Below are 22,434 nucleotides of genomic sequence, written 5' to 3' on the forward strand. Positions count from 1 at the left end.
TTCAAGGAAACGTTGAGTAGCTTTGAAGTAGAAATACAAAAATTTGTTTTCTTGAATTGACAAAAGGTTGATTTTCTGAATCATGTTGATTTTCTGAATCAGGTTGATTTTCTTGTTTGTTTAACTTAAGCCAAGAATTAGTGTTGGAAGAAAGCTATTCGTTTTGTGATTTCAGGTCAAATTAGCCCTGCTGAAGTATTTGTTGTCGGTGATTGATGAACTGACCCCGCATGAGTTCGTCAATTCGGCGGACACAAGACAAGCCCTGCAACTGGTGCTTACGTGGTCAACTGACAAAAACAACGAAATAAGGAGGGTGCGTATCAGAATTAGTGCTAATGCTTTTGTTATTACACAAGCATAGCTTATGTGATAGTATGCACTTTTTTTTCAACCTAAGTCGCAAATATTGTTGCGATGCAATTGTTGCGACAAAATGCGTTCATTTTGAAAAAGTTCATTTTGATCCAGCTATTAAGTACAGCAAATGCTAAGGATATTAAAACAGACTATTGTATTACAAATAGCACTTTAGCTTCAAGGTACCATGATTCTGTAGCGCAGAGGTAGGGAAGGAGACCAGCAGCAAAAAAGGGGGTTCGAACGTGGGCAGGGTCGGATGTTTTTATTGAACTTTTTCGTATGCTAGTTAAAATACGTCCGCTCTATAAATTGAGGCATGTTAGTTGGTAAATTTATTTTCAAATTGACTGGTACTGCTAATGCGTCATAATTGGATTGCGCCACTTAGCAATTATGCAGACTCATAATTGGCGTGCGTTTTCGGTCATATTTTTGCTTGTGTATGCGAAGCTTTGCTCAAGTTAAATTAGCTCAAGTTTGGCGGATTTAGTGTGATCAGCTGGATAATAGACTTTATCCCGCTCAATTTAGATATTTTTGGCAACATTAAGCTACTTGTTACACTTCGCTCAGTCAGTAAGTGGTTTTCCACCCTCTTTTGGAATCGATGGTGTCCAAATGTGCCGTTGTAATTTGTTTTGCCTCTCGTTGCTAAAATATTCTTTATTTTCCAGAGACTCTCGTTGCTGCCTGAAATGGCCTGCATGTTGTTCGTAATCATCACTCGCTAAGTACTAGACTTTTCTCATAATAAATCTCTTTTTTTCATTTCAATTAAATTCGTTTTCAAATGGCAAATATGCAATCGCGGGTGCTATATAGGCAGTTCATGTTTGATTTTTTTTTCTCGAGTACGCTCAGCGTTTTTTTGATTTGTCGGTAATTTGTTGGCTGATTTTTGGCTCATTGGCTGTCGGATTTAATTTTGTTGCTTATCATCTAATACTTTTTTTCTAATTAGATCTTGTAGTTTTATTTAAGATTGACTAAACTATTAAAAGCAATGTTCGAGAAATCAAAAATAACCTCGCAAGACCCTCTTCGATAAAATAGTGAAAAATTTTTGTTTTTGCTTTTATCAGTTGACAATCCGGCTGCTTGGTTTGCGACAAATTGTACAGATTAGAAAGAAAGTTGAGGGCTCCGTTTAGTTTTCAGCGTTTTGTTAAGTTCTTATGAGCCATAAACTAAATAACTTTATTATAGTTTGAATGTAAATTGTTGAAAACTGATTGAAACTTGTGTTTTGTTTTCGGTTTATTATACTATAAAAATTTTGTATAATTCTTCGAAGTAGCTTTTTTTTTACCCAAGTTGCAAATAAAAGTGCTCATTTGGTGGCGTTTTTGGTATATTTCTAAGCATTGGCAATTTAACTGCATCTGTATCGGGGTAGTTTATTTCCAACCAATCGTGGCGCAGATGCGAGGACGTTAGACTCGTAATCTACAGATTGGACGGTAAGTTCCTTCGCGTTAAAATTGTATCATTTTGAGAGTCATGAACATAGTGAACACTCTTATATAGGTCTTGATGATTTTTTCAGGAAAGTGTTAAAATTTGCTCACGCTCAGTTTTGAGTTTTCGCGGCTTGACTTAAGAAAACGTGAATAATATCATTATTAATGTTTTTTTTAGTTAATTTTAGCTCCCGCCACATAAACGCGCACCCAAAACGCTTGAAAATGTAAGAATGAATCAACGAAAATTTCAGTTTTTTTTAAGTTTATTTTAGGTAATTTAAATTTTAAAAAGATTTTTGGCCATTTGCTCAGCAACCCGCTAAGCTTGTTTTTGCACTTGCGAGAGCAAGTGCCTTGTAATCGATAACGGGTTTTTTTTTCCATAAACAACTTGTAATTAAAATTGATGTTGCTCATTATCGATTCTTAACAACTTCCTGGCCCAATCTCACTCGACACGGAGGTAATGCGTTTGCCTTTGCACCCTATGGTGTTGGTTTCATAACCCGGCCGGACGTAGGTTTTTTAGTGTCTGAAAGAAATTTTTTTCCAGCAAAAATTAAATAATGACTGTAGTTTGTCGGCTTATGTTTAGTCAGTTTAGTTTCCCCACCACGATTTTTTTTGCGTTGTAAGCAGTTTTTATTGTAGTCTCAAGTGTCGTTGTTAACTCTTGTAGCTTTTTTTAATTTACCAGCCTGAACTGGTATGTTTTCTGTTAATTGTTTTTTTTTGCATAGAAATTTTATTCGGCCTGAATAATTTGGCTCATGTTTTGTCGGCTTAATGAATTTATTTTGCATCCTTTCAGGGATAAAAATGATTATTTCTGTTTTGAATAAATCAATTTGGTTGGTAATATAAAAGTTCAAGTTATTTTATCACTCAAATTTTTCTACAACAGTTTCAATTTGCATTTTTTTTAAATTTTGGAGCAATTGATATCAAACCTCGAGTTTTTGGACTAATGACATAGTGATTACTCTTATATAAGTCTTGCAGATTTTTTTTTCAGGAAAAACTCGTAAAATTTGTTCCCGTTCAGTTTTGATTTTTCGCGGTTTGACTTGTGATTTCTTTTTAAGTTCTGTGCATTTCCATTTTTTAAAGGAAGGCAAACTCCACTATCGAACAGCAAAGTGTAGAGGTCACGAAAAACGTGATCGACTTCTGATTTTGAAAATGAAATTAGTTATCAGATTTCCCAGCAAAATAAAAGTTTTACGTATTGATCCAGCTTTCTCAAATTGGGTTAATTTTAGCAAAAAAGTGTCCATCATAAATTGTGGTACAAAATCAAATAGTTTTAAGGCCATCTTTTTTTTCAAAATTTTTCAAAACAGTTGAAGACTCCTGAAAAGGCCGTTTTTTTTCAGTTTTATTGCGTTCATAACTCTTTTCCAACTGTTAGTTGGCTATGTTTGGCTTAGTAAACGCTCGGAAAACACAAAAAATTTGTTTATGGCTAGTGGTTGTTGTTTGCGTCTCTTTCTTCTGAGATTGAATTATTCGTATTTCCAAAAAAATGTTGATTTTTTCTAAAATTTTTTCGGCTTAGTTATTTCCATCTTACTGTCTAATTGATAGCTTGCATTGCTGCGTTTTCGTTGTATCGTAAGTGATGCGAACCTCCACTTTCGTTCTCTGTATATTGTTCCGCTCACCCTTTATAGGGGTGGGAAAGAAATTTCAATTAGGAAATGTTTTTTGCCCGATTTTGACTACCCTCACCGAAAGCTCTTATGGGGCTTCCTTTTTGAATTCTTGCATCTTCATTTTCTTCCTTGTGGTCGGAATTTTCTGTACTACTTGCTCAGCATTCGGCTATTCATGTTTATTACCCTGCGATGAGCAAGGGTTTTGCAAGCGGATACCGGACTTTTTTCCCCGTATACAACTTGTTCACAGAATCTTCACTTCTAGTGGATCCCTTTTAGTGGGTTTTTCATCTGACATGCTCAATTTCTTGAAAATTCAATCAAAAACACGATCTTTTAGCTATTATTCAGTTCAAATCCGTTTCAGGATGTAATTATCTATTCAAAAAATATCTCTCTATTTTTTTCGGGTCCCTGTTTTTGTAGTTCTGTCGGTTCAATTTCCGTTTTTTGAACGCTATTTTTTATCTGGTAAGGATGTTAATTGGCTTAATTTTTCAAGCATGGGTTTTTTTCTAATTTGAACAGTTTTTATATAACACATTTGTAAATTTACCATGTCTGATTTTGAGTTTTTTTATTTTTCCTTTTTTTCAAATATTCAAACAGTTTCAGTTTCTGCTATATAGATTAGACAACTTATTTTGAGTAATTTTGAGAGCAAAATATATCCGCTTGGGATTATGTGTTTCAGCTTGGATAGGTCGAAGAAACTTCTAAGTAAATAGGAATTTTTTATGACAACAGTTTTGTTTTCGTCGCAACAGGTGTCGACCCAAAGTTTTTCGCATTTGTTGCCGCTCGGTAAATTATTTCTATTTTTTAAGGGCTGTTTATGAACTTCATCAGATACAAATATTAAATTTTTGTAGCTGTAATTTTTCATTTTGTCAAGTAATTTTTCGAACAAAATTTTTCAGAGTTTTTTTTTTACTTGTCTTTTCTTTTTTTCATTTAATTTTTTGTAGCGCAATGAGTTTTTGCATCGCAATGAGTTTTTGAATGAGTTTTTTCCAAAGTTATTCGGTAAATGAGGTTCATGTCAGTTGTCAACAAAGCAGAGGAGCTGACCCCGACCCCCATTTAGAAGAACGACGAGCTGGCAACATTTTTGTATGTTTATGACTTATTTGAAGACTTAATGTTTATGCCTAAGGTAGCGTCGTGTATTTGATGACTGTTAATGAAATCGAACTTTCTGTACGTGTAAAATTAACATTTAGGAGCTCGTGCGGAATTCATAAGTTTCGATAATCATTTTTCTCTTATATGCGACACGTGATCTGTTGCCTGTAAGATAATCCTGTAAACAAGCCTTAACATTAAAATTATTATCTCAGGTTAGTTGATGCTTACTGGTTTTCTTCGAGTTTTTTCATTCCTAATATCAATGATTACTATTTACCTTCCGTTTTTTTGCTATTTTCTAAATCTGCAAAAATAACATCTCTTGTCAAATCTATTTTTGCTACTGCCGGAGAGTTTTTGGTTCTTTTACAGTCCCCCCTTTAATTTTTTCTAAAATTCAATAGATAAAAAACTATTAAAATGACTTTTCATTTAAAAAACTGCATCAAAACGTGTCTGCTGGTGAAAAAATTTTTTACAGCATTTCTTACATGCAAAATGCCGCGCGAACAGTTTTTGAACAGCTTTTTTTTATAATTTACCAGGGAGAAAACTGGAAAGGAGCCAATTTTTAAAGACTATTTTGAACTATTATTGTTTGATTGTTATTTTTCCGGGCTGGGAAAAGTTTACTCGAGAAAGAGGCAGGGCTAATCACGGGCTCGTCGTTTTTTGGATACAAGATTTGAATTTCAAAAACTATTTCAGCTGTGTCTTGTCATAATTTTATGAAATGGCGAACAAACTAACTATTGTGAATAGATTTGTTTTTCATGGATTTTTTCGAAACATCGCGCATTTAGCCATTATAACACGTAAAACAACTATTAAAACAGTTTTCCAATGTGGAAGGGGGTGTCTAAAATGAAACTACTATGAGCAGTTGGGCGTGACTTGAAGGTCTCAAATTGAAAAGAGTGTTATGTGATGTGATGTGTGGTTTGCAGAATGCAGTGGCTGTGGTGACCTCTCTCTTTGACCTGAACACATCCGAGTTCAATGCCCTGCAGAATGCACTACCCAAGAAGGAACTGCAGCACCTAGCCAACAACATCCTCCACCAATACGTCAACAACTTCGACAACAACAACCACAACTCCTCCTTCAGCGGAACAGCAGCTGGAGGCGCCAACTCTAGCTTCTCCTCCTCAACTAACTTGGGTCCAGCCATTCAGCAGAACACCCTCTCCCCTCACTTGCTGACCTACTCGCCCACGTCTGCTGGCAACTACTCGGCTGACTCGTCCTATTCGACTCATTCGAACAACTACGTGAGCAAGCCACCTTTTTGTCATTCTGCTTCCTGCTTACATAAGATGAAGTAACTGGGACTTCTAAATTTCACGGGTCTATTTTTTTCCAGTTTCCCGCTCTTCTCATTCAATTTTCATGAAAGGAATGAATTTAAAACAGCAAATTGTAATGCACAGTTATATGCAAAGAAGTCTGCGTTATTTTATAATTATGTTATTTACTTATGTTTTTTAAAATAGCATGTGATATATCCCCTTAACTAAAGCGCATCCAATACTGCATTGCATAGTATGTGCTACTATAGTGCATAAAGGTCTTTGTAAATTAGCACCAGTGGAAAAGTATTCGCTGGAGTGTCATTTTTTCAAGTGTCAATGGAAAAGATGAATGCACGGATATAGATCCTGTTTGTTTTTAAGAGAAATGAACGTAGTGAAGACTATTATATAGGTCTGATTGATTTTTTTTCAGGAAAAAGGCTCTAATTATTACAGATGTGCATTCATACATATTAATGCATTTATGAAAGCACTTCGATATATATGCACTTTTTGAGTTTAATATAGAGTCTCTTTTCAAATGCGAATATGGAAATGATCCCAAAAAACGTGAACGACTTCTAGATTTTGAAAGTGGAATTTAATTAAGAGTAATGAATGTAGTGAAGACTCTCATATTGGTCTTGGTGATTCCTTTTCAGGAAATTCTCCAATAACAAATTCTCCAATAACAACAGACGAGCATTCATTCATATTAATGCATTTATGAATGCTTTTAGGTATAAATTGAAATTTGAGTTCAATTGAAATTCATCCTCTGAAATTTACGTAAATAGCACTCTGCAAATACGAACGTGGAATTGGCTCGAACAAACGTGAACAATTTCTAAAGTTGAAAAATTTTTACCTATTAATCCAATTTTCTCAAATTGTGTTAATCTGTTATATATTTAAATGCGGACTTCACTATCTCGCCATGTTTAAGCTTTTTCAACGTATTAATTTTCCACGTTTAAGCTATATCGTATATTGCAATGGTTAAGATTTTTTTTTCGATTTTTTTTTCGTGAATTCAGTAATTATTCCACCGAGTTTAAAATAAGCAGCCTAATAGTGGGACGCTCTCAGGATTCCCATGATGTTGCGAATTTGGCCTCCAGTTAAGAATGCTCAAATCTTTTTAGTGTACGACGATTTTTGTACGAGATACGACGATTTTTGTGATTTTTTTCAAAAATTTTCAGAAAACTCAAATTACAAAAGAATTTAAAACTTGAAATTCCCATTCCTATATTTGAGTGCTTTCAGAGTACTCTCAAGGATTGCGAATCTTGTCTCCAAATGTGACGGCTCAAATCCCTGTGTTTTTTGAGATATCACGTTTTTTAAAATTTTTTCAAAAAAATTTCAAAAAAATTGGACGAAATTTTTTTCTTCAAAATCTAAAATTCTCAACCCTTTACTTGGTAGCTATCATAGTAATCTCAAGGATTGCGAATCTTGTTTTATTGAATAAGAATCCATCATAAATTCGTCTCGAAATTCAAATAGTGTTAATGCTATGTATTTTTAAGAGTCAATGAACTTATTTTAGTTTTGTATATAGGTCGCGATGATTTTTTTCAGCGAAAGTGTTAAGTTCACGAAAAACATGATCAGCTTCCTAGTTTGAAAATGGATTTCATTTTTACACAAGCAATGCTTGTGTTATAGTATGAACTATCTTTTTTCCAAACTAAGTCGCAAATATTTTTGCGACCCAAATATTGTTGCGATAAAATGTGTTCATTTTGATCGATAACTAGCTGATAAGTACAGCCAATGCTAAGGATTTTAACACAGACTATTATTGTTCCGACTTTCGTGACCAAAGCAATGGAATATTTGTGCTCAGTGTGTTTTTCTTCGGACAAATTTCGACTTTTTATTTAGCCATTTTTGACAGGATTTTTTTAAAAAATCATTCAAAAAGTATTGTTGTTCTGAGCTTAAATTTGAAAGATATTTCACTTGTGGTTATTTTTCGTAAAGTTATGGGGGTTTAAAAATTTTAACGCGCGATATATTTCGCGCTATTTAATTCGTCATAGAAACCGCTCCAAATTGCTTGAAGGAAGCTTATTTGCCATAATTGAATTGTTACTGGGAGCGAAATTTATCACTTTGTACTTAATATGGCGTGCGGGGATAATTTTCACAAAAAATCTCAAATTTAAAAAGAAAAATTTCATTTAATTTTCTATTGCATTTAATTTTTTCATGTTAAAACTGCTCTATAAATTTTTTGTGTGTGTTTTATTGAATAAGAGTCAATCATAAATTTGTCTCGAAATTTAAAGAGAGTTAATGCTATGTGTTTTTAAAAGTCAATGAACTTACTATTATTTTTTTATAGGTCGCCATGATTTTTTTGCAGCATAAGTCTTAAAATTTGTCCAGGCTCAAATTTATTTCGCGGTTTGATTTTTGATTGATTTAACGTTCAGTTCATTTACTTCGTTGAAATGAAGGCAAACTCCACTATCGTACAGCGAAAGTGTAAAATTCACGAAAAACATAATCAACTTCTAAATTCGAAAATGGATTTCAATTTTTAGGTTTCCCAGCGGAATAAAAATTTTACTTATTAATTCAGTTTTTTCAAATTGTGTTAATTTTATTGAATAAGAGTCAATCATAAATTTGTCTCGAAATTTAAAGATAGTTAATGCTATGTGTTTTTAAAAGTCAATGAACTTACTATTATTTTTTTATAGGTCGCCATGATTTTTTTGCAGCATAAGTCTTAAAATTTGTCCAGGCTCAAATTTATTTCGCGGTTTGATTTTTGATTGATTTAACGTTCAGTTCATTTACTTCGTTGAAATGAAGGCAAATTCCACTATCGTACAGCCAAAGTGTAAAATTCACGAAAAACATAATCAACTTCTAAATTCGAAAATGGATTTCAATTTTTAGGTTTCCCAGCGGAATAAAAATTTTACTTATTAATTCAGTTTTCTCAAATTGTGTTAATTTTATTGAATAAGTGGCAATCATAAATTCGGCTCGAAATTCAAAGAGGGTTAATGTCATATATTTTTCAGAGTCGATGAACGTAGTTCAGATTTTATAAAGGTCGCGATGATTTTTTTCAGGATAAGTCTTAAAGTTTGTCCAGGCTCAAGTTTACTTTTTTTGCGGTTTGAGTTTCGATTGATTTTAAGTCCAGATCATTTCCTTTTGTTAAAAGGAAGGCAAACGCCCCTATCATTGCACAGCGAAAGTGTAAATGTCACGAAAAACGTGTTCGACTTCTAATTTCGAAAATGGAATTTAATTTTCAGGCTTCCAAGTGGAATGAAAACATTACCCATTGATTCGTTTTTCTCTAATTGAATTAATATTATCAAAAAAAAGATGTCAAACATAAATTGTTGTTGAAGTTCAAAGAGCTTCAAGGGAATACATTTTTTCTTTTTAATTTTGAAACTTGAAGTTTTTTGTCTAGTCAAGATTTTTTCTGATTACTTGCGTTCATTGACACTGTTTGATGGCTATGTTTTTCTGTATTGGCCGATCTTGCTAGAGTCGTGCAAAATATATTCAATTATTCTCCGGTGTAACGATAATGAACAGAATTAAATGTAACTGGATGTCTTTTAGCGATCTCTGCCTCGAAATTACAAGGTAGGTTGGGCCTGCTCACCAGTATTATCATGTACTTTCTCGTCAAGTCTTCATTCCTATGTGTCTTATCATGTGTGAGAAAGGGTTGTGGAATGTATACAATACTAACAGGGATGGAAGGATCATTTAATAATTCATTTAATTTGGGTTGAGTTGAATCGTCATTTTCATCGATTTATTTCTGGTTGTTTGCATTGCTTCACTAACAAGAGTAGGAAATATTTAACTTTCTATTCAACATGCAATTGCTTTATAGGTTTTTATTTGTCTTTATTTGCAGCGATGCGCAAGTCTTTTTGCTTTAAAAGTTAGGCCAAAAACAAAATTTAAGTGTCTGGAAGTTTATTTACAGAATTTGTTGAAATTTGTTGAATGAAGTAATTTGGTTTGGTTTTGGTCAGTGGTGTTAATTTACCCGTTTCTAGATCATGAAAACTCTGAAAAAATCGACAGTGAATGAGTTTTTAAATGATCGAGTGATGCTAGTATCTCATTAGTGATCATGCAGTTTTTAATGTTAGATTTTAAAAAGTACTTTCAATTGTGACGTCGCAGTTTAATCTACGTAGGAGTTTTATCATTTGCATGCTTTGTAGAATAGTCAAGTATAGGGTTATAATAGTTTGAGTTTTTTTAAGGTGCTCCGATCTCCGCTTTCGCAACAGCAACCTCCGAACAGTTTGAACCTCTCCTCGGCATCTTCTGTGCAACGCAGGGGAGTATTAGGCTCCACTGGGGGTTCTAACAGCAACATAAACTCTCCCAGTCTGCTGAACAGAACAGGTCCAGCTGCATTCACCCAACCACGAGAGAGAAAGTCATCAACTAGCAGCAATAAGAGCGCATCTGGAATAGGTGGGTGTTTTGTTTTGATTGTCGGCTTTGTTCCACATCCCTGATTATTTATGTTCCGACCAATTGAAAAATGGGGACGAACTTTGTATTCGGGTGTTATGATTTTTTCTTTTTGTTTTCCACGCCAAATCATGTACTACAAACTATCATTGGACTGAGTCGAGTGATATATCATTTTGAAGCCCTTTCAGCCATGATTCGAACGACTTTAAAAAGTTTTAATGAAAATTTTGTTTAAAAAAACTGTTTGCAATTGGCCTATTTTACTATGACTGTCGAATATGCCGAAGTTCTAGCTTTTTGTTCAGATTTTTTTTATCACACCACAAAACGACATAAATTTGAAAAAAAAAACGTATTTTGTAAGACTTAAAGTCGGAACATTCTGTGTTACTTGCAAAGTAACCGGCTATCCTTGTTGTTTGATGAAATTGTTTTATGAAGTTGTTTCGGAAAGTAAATACTGAATATTATAGTAGAATCTATCCCCTGATTGAATATCTAAGTTGTTGAAAATTTGAATACCTATGGAATTACTCTAGTGTTCTACTTGGATATTTCCTTTCCGCTTTGCAACGTATCTTTTTTTTCGGACAATTTAAAATTCGTTGCTTTCTTCTTGGTTTTTTCCACAAACTGAGCTTGACTCGGTGATGTTTCATGACAACATTGCTTCGACTTAGTAGTGGAAATTTGTTGAACTGTATGTGCATGTGTTTCAGTTGGAGGCAGTAGTGGTAGTGGTTTCAACGTGGCCTCGGCGGGGGGACTGTCTTCTGCCCGCAGACCACCTTCCACTGCAGGGGGAGTGGGGGGAGCAGGGGACGACGAGGGACTATCTTACCAATTTCACCACCAGCAACAGCAAGGAGTCTCGCCCCTGACACCCAACAGCCAACAGGCCTTGTTGCACAAGACCACCGCGGACATACACAAGTACTTCGGCGATTCAGGTCGTTCTGCCGAGGGCTACGACAGCGGTGAGTCATTATCTCGAATAAGAGCGAGTAATACATGTGCTTGTTAAGTTCAAGAGCATTAGATAAATTAACGAACAGTTGCCAAACACTGTTAGATGTCATGATTCAAATCAATACAAAAAGTTAGCGCACTATGTTCAGCTGTTTTTCTCTGCTAAAAATAATTTTAGGATCTTTTCTATTGTAGCCCCCCCCCCCCTCATTGCATGATTACAAAAAGTTATAGTCTCTCTATTTTTTTATTTGGGGCTAAAACAGGAAAGCCTAATTTTTTTCAATGGCCGGGTTCATCGAAAAATTGGATGTGTGGAGAATGTTTGTAGGTTGCAAATTTTTCCTTGATGGATCAAAGGTTTCTCTAAAAAATTACATCATCTTTCAGCAGTCCCGCCTCTGACAGAGCAGAAAGGTGATCTGTCGACTGAGCCGTCTGGGGGTAAAAAAAACTTCCTCTTTTCTGCGAAATCTACTCTTTATAATTTTAAATTATGATAGTTCTCCTGTATTTGTGATCTCATTTCCCGAACTAATACTTCCCTAACAAGTTTTTCTTAGCCATATTGAGGTGATTCAAAGCGCCTTTGAGGTATTCTTGCTGTGAAAACGCCTTGGAGGCAAAGTTACCGATTCTTTATTACTTCAAAGACTAGTCACGGGATATTTTTGCTTTTCGCGAGCAAGTGAACGGAATTTTTCTTCACGTTTTTGTCGTTTTCACGGCGTCTACTACAGATAAAAGATTGAAGTTTTGACACATGCTAGAAGAAATCACTTGGAAGCAGCTAATTGAATCAAATATTGAGAAGTTTTGTTTTAAAGGCGTAAAATAGCCAGTAAATCATAACTAGTTTCAGATGAATCGAATCGAATTTCTTGCTCTGGAAACATACTCAAAATAAACAAGGAATTTGAATTTAAGGGCTCAAATTGCTTCTTTTGGAAGCGTGCGATCACCTTTTACACTGCGACAACCATAGACAAAAGAATTGAGAGAGTTTCTTAACTATGATGATTCATTGTTTTTGTATTTGCCTTCAGGTATCCCTAGTATGCCCAATTCGAACGTTGACCTTCACGGAGATTTAGGAAGCAACAACCGCATCTACGACCCCAACCATTACGCAGACAAGAGTGGAATCCTCGAGAGTCCGGACTTCATAGCGAAGCGCACCTTCGACCTCGAGGACGACGTGGACGAGTACCTGTGTGACAACAACAACACAAGCGAAGTGGTAGAAGGAGATGGAGACATAGGGAAGACGACATCAGTGACTTCTAAGATAGACATGCAACAACAGCAGGAGGATGAAAAGCTCGTTGAGGCCATTCTTCAGGTCAGTGAGTTTCGTTGGTATATACACCAGCAGAAGTATAAACCTGTTACTTTATAGACCAGCTACTATATACACCGGCTAGCATAGTTATGCAAATGTCTCCAAATAAGACGTAAGATTCGGTTGTCTTATGGTTCGGCTGAATTATTGACCTTGAATTGAAATGGAGATTGAGGTCAATGACGTTTTGCAAAGTTTCTTTTTGAAAAACTGTTTTTAATTGAAAAACTCTGGTATTCCATGTGATTCCTGATAATTTTGACGTTTTTTGTTGCTCATGACGATTTAAATTTGGCTGAAAAAAAAAAGATTTTCGGCCTTTTATGGTTAACTCAGTGCATTAGAAAAACTTACTATCGGGGCATTTGAGAGGAAATAACGAACTTCAACCAAACTTTTGAAGTAAATGCAAGACTAAGAAATAGGTGTTGATGTTTTTGTTAACCAGCTGAGAAACTTACAAATTTGATCAATGTCGTCTTAGGAACTAAGTCATCACAACTCGCGTATAGAGCAGCGCAAAAGTGCTCTCATCTCTCTCACCAAACTAATCAAAGAGGGCAACTCAGTGGTGTGGGAGGAGCACTTCAAAATGTGCCTGATGATGTTGTTTGAGACTATGAGCGACAAGGAACCCTCGATTAGAGCACTGGTGCTGAGAGTGCTGAAAGAGTTCCTCAAGTACCAGCAGCATAGGTTCCAGAAGTACTCCGAGATCACTATTCTAAAGACACTAGATGCACACAAGGACTCACACAAAGACGTTAGTCTTAGATTTAAATTCTGGACCATTTTTATTCTGGTTTCTGAGTTTTAAAGTAAGATACTTGAATGAACTTAAATTGAACTTGAACAAAATGTTTAAAAAATGTTTTTTTTTGCATAATAAATGCAATTCAAGTGAATTTTTTTCTTAAGAAGATAAGATTTCAAAGAAGATAATTATGTAGAAAATAATCAAATATTTGGCTGTTTTCTGTGTTCTACCCCGAAGTTCCTGTTTGATTTATTAAACAGGTATTATGAAAACGTTTTTTTTTTTCCAGATGAGATTTTTTTGAGACGCTTTTTTGAGAAGCTTCACAACTCGGTACTTTTTTCACTTTTTGCCCATTTTTTCGGAAATTTCAGATTTCCTCAAAAACTACCCGTCCAGATTTGGGATTAAGGGTTTAATCGATAGACCAGGTTGTAGGAAACTCCCATGCACAAGCGGCTCGTCCCTAATTTGCTTAGGGGAAGAGCTATAGACTTAGGAAAAGTCACTTTTTTGATTTTTTTGCCTATTTTTTCGGAAATTATCGATTTCCTCAAAAACTACCCATCCAGATTTGGAATTAAGGGTTTAATCGATAGACCAGGTTGTAGGAAACTCCCCCGCACAAGCGGCTGGTCCTTAACTTGCCTAGGGGAAGAGCTATAGACTTAGGAAAAGTCACTTTTTTGGCCTTTTTTCAAATCTTTCCGATTTCCTCAAAAACTACCCGTCCAGATTTGGGATTAAGGGTTTAATCGATAGACCAGGTTGTAGGAACCCCCCCTACACAAACAGCTCGTCCCTAATTTGTCTAGGGGAAGAGCTATACACTTAGGAATAGTCAATTTTTCGGTTTTTAGGCCATTTTTTCAAACTTTTTCGATTTCTTCAAAAACTACCCATCCAGATTTGGGATTAAGGGTTTAATCGATAGACCAGGTTGTAGGAAACTCCCCTGCCCAAGCGGCTGGTCCTTAATTTGTCTCGGGGAAGAGCTGTACACTTAGGAAAAGTTTTTTTTAAAAGCGTAGGAAGGGCGCTATCGACTTGAGAAACCTGAAATTTTAAAACAATTTTAAAATAATCAATATTAAAATAATCAAACAGGTCTCTCCAGCTTTCAGCTGGGCCCCTAGTTTGAGTTTCACCTTGATAAAAAAAATAATTTGACGTTGTCTTAATCAGGGGCGGATTTAGGGGGGGGGGGGGCGGGGGGCATGGACCCTTCCCCCCCTCAGTGATTCGACCCCCTGCCGACCCAAAGGGTCCCCCCTTTGACACTTTTTCAGAAATCCATTTTTGGCCAACCGACCCTAAAATTTTTCTAAAGGCGCCTTTGGCGCCAATATATACTAACTTTGAGGGGGAGCGCGCGCCAAAAAAAACGCGATTTTTTGTCAAAGTTTTTCAAAAAGTGCCCAAAAACGGCTTTTTTGACTGTTTTTTCAAAAATTTGCCTGCGGCGCACAAAATTCTGCCGAAATAGGGGCGAAAACAGTGCTTTGGGAGAGCTCGAAAAATCAATTTGGTCGACCTAAAAAAAAGGTCGTCAAAATTTTCGAATTTTTTTTTTTTGAAAATCCGCCCCCCCCCCCCCCCCCCCCCCCCTCGAGAAAATCCTAGATCCAACGAAATTTTGCATGGTTATCAGATTATTTATTCTGAGATATTTTATAAGCGTTCAGCCATAATAGCATTAAAAACACAAAAAATGAAATTTATTAAATGTGGTGTGCAAGTGGACAATTCTTCTACGGTTTCATAGATTTTGTTCTACTATAGCTTCCACTTAATGTAGGTGGTTCGAGCTTCGGAGGAGCTGACGTACAGTGTTGTGAATGCGATAGAACACACTAGGTGTCTTCAGGTGCTCTGTCCTGTCGTGTCCGCCGGCGACTTCCCCATCAATCAGACAGCCGTCAAAATGCTCACTAAGGTATATAATAGGAGGCGAAAAAGAGCGATAACTTTAAATAAATAAACAATTCATGAAAAAGCTGCTGTAACGAACGAATTATATCGCCCAATGTCACCCATGTTGAGTAATACTAATCAAAAATTGTTCATTCGAAATTGAGAAGTTTTTTATGAACTATTTACGAACTCGTGATCAAATTTAAACAACTTATCATTATTCGCTCTTCCTTAAAATTGAGTGGAAGTAACAAAAAAATCAGACCTCTTTTCCTCTAGACTGCAAAAAAATGATTTTTTTTTGCATCCTAATCACGACTTGAAAGGCTTCAATATTAAACCGTGCTTAACCCCCACTGATTTTTTAAAGTAATCAAATTGGGCGTAAAAAAAGCCTAAGCGCAAAAAAAAACGAATGACTTTTGTTTCGATTGGATTTGATTTTGGGATACACAAACTGCTTTTTGATCCAGTTTTCTCCAATTGGTTCAGTTTGTCCAAAATTAAAGCTCATCATAAAAAAAATATTCTTGAACTTCAAATGGCCTTAAAAAGGCATGTTTTCTTGGAATATGAATGAAAAGAATCAGTCGTTGTTTTTCGGTTTTCTTGTTCATTGGCACCTTTCCAACCATCTGTTGGCTGTGTTAGATCATAGAGGACTCCCCTCCCGAGGAAGTTGAGACGTTTGTGGAGCAGGTGTGTCCTGCTCTGATGAAGGCCTACGAGCACCAGGAGAGCAGTGTGCGGAAGGACAGTGTGTATGGACTAGTGGCTGTCCATCAGAAGGTCGGACAGGCCATGCTCGACCAGTACACCAACCAGCTCTCACACGGAAAGGTATTTTGTATCCTTTTTTCTGAAATACATTCAATTTCAGTTATATTCATGATTTTTCTTTTCAATCAATGCTTTTATACCCTGTGCAGCAATCAAAACTAACGAGGATCTTACATTTTATTCAATTCTGAGCGATAAAATTACGGTATGAAATTCTGCGCGATAAAATTACGTTATGAATTTTAACCATGTTATGATATAGTGGCTTCTCAAAAAAATGTCTTAGAAAAAGAGCCACGTTCAAAGTCTTATGGCTAGAAAGCTCATTGCTATTATTTCTAAATTTATTCTGTATAATCACCGAACGAAATCGAACCTGAATAGAAATGCGAACTTTTAATTTTTTTCCAGCTGAAGTTGCTGCGACTTTACATCTCAAGGGCAAGTTCTGGAAATTCGAACTCCGGAGGAGCTGCATCGTCCAACGCAGGAGCGGCTGCGTCTGCCTCTGGAGACAAAAAGTCAAACCCGTCATCTTCGAATCACAACTCGGTCGCCCCATCTCTCAATCAACCACAACAGATTGCGACCGGCTCAAAGACTTGATCTCAGGTCAAGCTTCGAAATATAAAAAAGACTCAACAAGAAATGTTTTGAACATTAAGAAGCGATATTTTAAAAGAGTGAAATAAGTAGATATAATATTAGTTTTGGGTACAATTTTTCATAGTTATGATGCTTAATTATTGCTATTGTAATATGAATTGAGCAATTTTTCTACCAATTCGATTTTGTGCAACTGTCTTAATGTGTTTTTTTTTGTGTATAATTGTTTGCTTATACTCAATTTGTTCAAAAGCTTTGTTCCACTCAGCTGGGTGATGTATTTTATGCCGCGCTTACGAATTTTACCCAATTGTAAGCATTTGAATGTAGACTTAAAATGAATTAATTAACTGTGTGGTTTGAATTGACCAAAATTTCACCTCAACCAGAAGAAAACACCGTACTGCAAAAAAGACGGCTTCTCAAAAAAAAAAACGAAAAGTAAGATCGATAAAAGAAAATATTTCTAAGTTTATGAGTCAAAAAGTTTCAACTGCGGAGAAGCCGTCGCGTTATTTCAGACATTTCCTTTTCCAGTTTTGTATTAGATTTGATTTAATGAATCTCGTTGAAATCCATTTTAATTTCAACAATTGTTTTCATTCGAAATTCAACCAACAGGAAGGCGTAACTCCAAGCTGGGAAGAATATTAAGAAAACGAAGAGATGCGACGCACTGTCACCTCGTACCAATGGTGTGCTTATAAACGTATTTGCGAACCTAAGTGGCATTGTCAAGCCTTATCAAATCGGAATATATACTTTTTTCGGGTTAACAATTAGTTGATCCAAAATGAACTAATTGCCCACTGATTACTATTTATTCAACTATTTACAAAATCACTGAATTCTTTGTGCAGCATTCAATTTTGCAGCAAACATGCAAAATTACTTGAAAATTTAACTACTGGTTACGAAAACTAGTTGACGGCGATGGAGTTAGGCTCGAAATTGGTCAGCACCAGTTTTTTAAACACAAAGTAAATTGTATCAAAAATTCGGTCCCCCCCCCCTGTTTAACTCTAAACAACTTAACACCCTACAATTTGACTCCCTGCTTTTTGTTGCCTTAGCAATTTAACATCGCTAAATTTTAAAACAATTTCTATGACTTAACACCGTTTTAATCCAAAATGAAAAGAAAACTTACTTGAAAGGGGATCTCGGTAACCATCAAAGAATTAAACGAGAGACATTTTTGCCATTTAAAGCCAGAACAATTTCGCGCTACTTAGTTCCCGTAAGTTTTGAACAGAAATGACCTTGCAAATGATTTCAGTGAAACGTTTCAAACCAAAATGAAATGGTATTTTCAAGGAATCAATCCAAAATGAACCAAAAACAAGCAATAGTTCAATGAACTTCAAAAGCCCGCAAATAATTCGACGTCCTTTGACTAATATGGCCTAATTTTCTAGACATTTTCAGCCGGTATAGAAATTTAAAAAAGGTTTAACCAATGCCAAAAGCCTAAAAATCATTATTTTTTAGAATCATTCTCGAACTTAAACTTATGACCTGATCGCTTTGTCAACTTTTTTTGAACTGTTGGCACATAAACGCAAAGCTAAATGGTTTGCCAGCCCGTAGTCCCAACCTAGCATCCCGAAAATAAAGGCGATTGTCCTGGGATTAAATTGCTAAGGCACTAATCATGTTCTTGCGTTTAGTTACGTTTCCGGGAGTTTGCAAGGAAACGTCTTCTCAAAAAAAGCTGTTAAAATATTCAGTAGGGTTAAAATTTGAATATTAATTTTTACGAAAGAGTAAACAAAAATGAAACAAAATTTACAATGGTTTAACACAAGCTAGATAACGCTCTGAAAAAGTACAGATCAGTTTTGTCCTCGTGAACGGACATTGTTTTGGACTCTTTCATTTAATACTCGATACTTTTTCTTTTTAGTGAACTAATGGCCACTCGATGCATCAAAAAAGTTGAGTTTTTGTACGGCTGCCCACTACTTTCCACATGTTTGGGTGGGCTCCGCTGAAATATGATTGAATCCCGAAGTGCCATCCCTCGACAGCATTTGTTGTTCGAGCAATCTCCATCACGGCCGCATCTCGCTGGTTCAAAAGGGAGGGTGTGAATGAAACTTCACGGTTTGGCACCAAGCTTTTTATATAAGTAGAGCCGAAGTACAGACACAACTCGTCAATTTTCTCAATTTTCTTGGGTTCCAAAGAATTTCTGTCGCATACATTCTGAATTTCCTGCACGATCATGTCATAGAAATCGCCGATCTTTTTTTTTCGAATGCAAGGGATGGCAGCATTTTTAAAGTGACTGTCAAAATTTAATTTTTTCAGAATTTTTACGTCAAATTGTTATGAATTAGCACAAGCAGCTTTTTTAGTAATCATAATGGTTTAGCGAAAAGTCTAATTGAAAATAAATTACAAACTTGTAGATAGTAGTCTTAAGTAAATTAGGAAGCCTCCTTTTAGCATGTATAACTAAGATAAACCAAGTTTTTCATAATGGTGCGTGTGTTAATTGCAGGATTAACTTTGGTGTGATAAGAGTTAAGATAAGGAATTCATACAGCATTAATTTTAATAGTGAAATGACTAGGTGTTAAAATGCACTGTGTTAAACTCGAAAATAGGAGTTATATTGTTGTCGATTTAAACTGTTTAGTAGTGAAATTTTAAGTATTAAAATGTACGGTGTTAAATTGTATGCCATTGAATTGTAGGACACCAAAAATTCGTCCTATCAGTTGTCTGCTTAGGTTTCGTCGGCTTAATTTCCAAATTTCTAACCTTTGTTGTGCTGTAGTTTAATTTTTTTGTCTCTCCGGCACGGTTGGACGGCAAAGGTTTTAAGTGTTGAGTCATTTTAGGTGTTGAGATTCCAATGTTGAGTCATTTCAGGTGAAACGTAGTTTCTTGCTCTCCTCTGGATTGCACAAATTGGTAAAATGGCACAAATTATCGTTTAAGTTTTTCATGGAATTTAATATATTCGGCTTTTTCTTGTTTTCCGTTTTTCGGCTTGATTGGTTTTGGCCAAAGTTATATTGGCTTAATGGCTTCATATTTTGTCTTTTGATGAGCGACAAAAATTTGTGTGTGCTTGTGTGTTTTGAGGCTGAGGGGCACTTAATAAGTTTTCATTAGTCTTAAATGTTTTGAACTTAATAACTTTTCTAAGCCTTAGTCTTGGTTATCTTTTTGGCTTAAAGTGTTTTAGTTAAGGTAATTTTAGATTTTTAATCGCTTGATGATTTTTTTTCATCTGTTGCTAATTTCATATTATATTGCCTTTGGATGTCTTGGTTTCAAAACTAGCTTGATCTATTTTGATTCATAAGTTTTTTTTATAATTTCCGAATTTTTTTCCGTTTTAGCGGTCTTTTTGTTTTGCATCGCGAATAGTGCGAAGCGCATTTTTGTCTCTGTGTAGCGTTATATGCTTAAAAGCCAGCTCTAAAATATAATCGATGCTGAAAAATTAAAACCTGCTCGTTTTACATAATTTCTACGACTCTGGAAGAAAACGACGAAATATTTCGGCGAAGTCTGTGGTTTTCGACGAATTTCGATTTTTCATTTAGACGTTATAAAGGGAACTGTTGCACGCTATCTGAAAAACATCAGTATCATCAGCTGAAAGTTGAAGAGATTTTTATCCTGTGATTATTTCAATGAAATGTTGCAGTCTTAGAAATTGCAACTTGTGATAATTGAAGCGCGTTATTACACATGCCAGAGCAAGTGGCTTGTTAGCAGCAGCTAGTCTTTTTTATTCCCATAACCAATTTTGCTTAGAAATCTATGAGAGTTCTATATATGATTGTTCTATATAAAACCTCAGTAACTTCGAATCCCTACTGCTCTAGTGGTAGAAAGCGTGCCTTGGGAGGTTTGGGTTTGAGTCCCTGTTGTACTTGGGCTTTAATGGTTTCGGTGTATGTAATATCGGCCAAAATGCCTAATAATAGGTCGTTTGAAAAGCAAAAATGTTTTATGCGTTTTTGTGATTCGGTGGACGCAACAACTTGAGATCTTGAAACTTAACATAAAAGTAATGGAACACTTTTTGTCCACGAAAGTACTGTCTGTCTAACTTATCACGCTGTAAATTTTTCTAGATCTAATTGAACGCTGTGAATTATGTTACTCGTTTTGTTCTCTTAAAACGAGGCATCATTCGGAATTTTTTTTTTTTAGATTTTTGGTATATTTTAAATGTTTTTATATCTCGAAGTAGCGGGTAACGTCCGCTGCGTTTCCATCCGCTAGCTTACAATACTTCGTGATGTATCGCAAGTTTATCAAAGCTCAGCTTCGCCTCTGTGGTTTGTTACGTTCTCTAAACGCGGTTACCTTTTATATTTTCAAAGTAATAACACAGGAGAACCAGAGCATTTTTTTTAAAAAAAGCAACGCATGGGGGCAAAACTATCAAAGGCAAATCTGAGTTTTTTTGCATTGTAAATTTTTCATCTCTTGTTGGTCCAAGTAAAAATTTTCAAAAGTTTTTATTTAAGTTTTTACTAGTTTTAGGTGTAGTGTTTTCGCCTGTATTCGTACAACAACTTTGCTTCCGTGTTGAATATTTGATAATTTATTTGATAATGTTTGAAATTTCCAAGTGTAATGAAAGTTCTACCAAGATCAGCTTTTAGAATTTTTTTAACTTTCACTAGAAAAAATAATTTCTTTGAAAGTTTTTCGAACGATGTACATTTCATATACTGGAGAACGCAGTTAATTTTAAGTAATTTGGTTTTTGTAGTACTTTCCGGGAATAGTTTTTTCCGAAAACTCGTTTTCATTTAAGTCACTTTAAGTGAAGTTTAAATAGCGTAAGACTTTAGATTGCAGAGTTCGCAGCGCAACCAAAAATTAACTCTAATGATAGTTTTCTGAGAAAACAATTGATCTATGAAATTAGCGCCGATCATAAAATTGTTAAAATCGAGTTTCAAAGTAAACCGATACGTTCATTGAAACACGGAAGCTGAACATTTTTTTTATTTTCGTGCATTCTTTAAGAGTTTTTCCTAACTTCTGCTGACCTCATTCACCAATTCAGGCCATCTATAAATAGAAGTGTTGCAAATTTTTCATGAGAAAAAGTTGTTTTGTTATTATGACTTTCAGAACTGTTTTCAACAGTTAAGTAATAGAAATTATATCCATATACTTGCTCAATATTGTACGCTCCAGACATTTGAAATTTCCTGGTGTAATTAAAGTTCTACCAAGATCAGGTTTTAGATTTTTTTAACTTTCACTAGAAAAAATAGTTTCGTTGAAAATTTTTCTTTGAATGTGTCGTTTCTGATTTCCTTAGTTTTCTAAACTGGCGCTGAATTCTGATACTGATCACAATTTGTCAAGTAAAAAGCATTCTTTTTGTCTTTTAGGGAATGTCTAGATTCGTCAAAAACACCATTACGCGGCCAAACTGCGTATTTACGCTAGCGAGCAGCAAGTGTTTTTGAATGAACATTTTTTTATAACCTAACTCGAAAAAAAATTGTTGTTAAAAAGGTTCACTTGTGGGCCTTTTTGCTATAATCACGATCTGTAGCATTGGAAAGTTCAAAGCATCTGTTCTCGGCTTTATTTGTGGCTAGTGTTTGTGATGGACAAAGCGTCCGTGGCCTAGTGATTAGTGCGTGAGGCTCATAATAACAATTTCAACGTGGGTAATTTA

At 35.4% G+C, this 22,434-nt stretch overlaps 1 protein-coding gene across 7 annotated transcripts in view; it reads left to right on the forward strand.

Moving 5' to 3' along the window:
- Positions 1 to 17,201, forward strand: part of LOC134843968 (CLIP-associating protein 1-like) — a 205,742-nt gene extending 188,541 nt beyond the window's left edge. For 6 of the 7 annotated variants that reach the window (XM_063860353.1, XM_063860354.1, XM_063860358.1 and 3 more), the window contains 10 exons: positions 176 to 316; positions 5,560 to 5,883; positions 9,511 to 9,534; positions 10,173 to 10,389; positions 11,112 to 11,369; positions 12,408 to 12,703; positions 13,188 to 13,466; positions 15,259 to 15,396; positions 16,026 to 16,214; positions 16,566 to 17,201. In XM_063860353.1, the coding sequence (XP_063716423.1) occupies positions 176 to 316; positions 5,560 to 5,883; positions 9,511 to 9,534; positions 10,173 to 10,389; positions 11,112 to 11,369; positions 12,408 to 12,703; positions 13,188 to 13,466; positions 15,259 to 15,396; positions 16,026 to 16,214; positions 16,566 to 16,760 (2,061 nt within the window). In that variant the 3' untranslated portion in view covers positions 16,761 to 17,201. The remainder of the gene's footprint in view (positions 1 to 175; positions 317 to 5,559; positions 5,884 to 9,510; positions 9,535 to 10,172; positions 10,390 to 11,111; positions 11,370 to 12,407; positions 12,704 to 13,187; positions 13,467 to 15,258; positions 15,397 to 16,025; positions 16,215 to 16,565) is intronic. The other variant, XM_063860355.1, reaches the window with a different exon arrangement.
- The last annotated feature ends 5,233 nt before the right edge of the window (positions 17,202 to 22,434 follow it).

The sequence above is a fragment of the Symsagittifera roscoffensis genome, chromosome 4 (genome assembly GCF_963678635.1).
Source record: "Symsagittifera roscoffensis chromosome 4, txSymRosc1.1, whole genome shotgun sequence".
Taxonomy (NCBI): Eukaryota; Metazoa; Xenacoelomorpha; order Acoela; family Convolutidae; genus Symsagittifera; species Symsagittifera roscoffensis.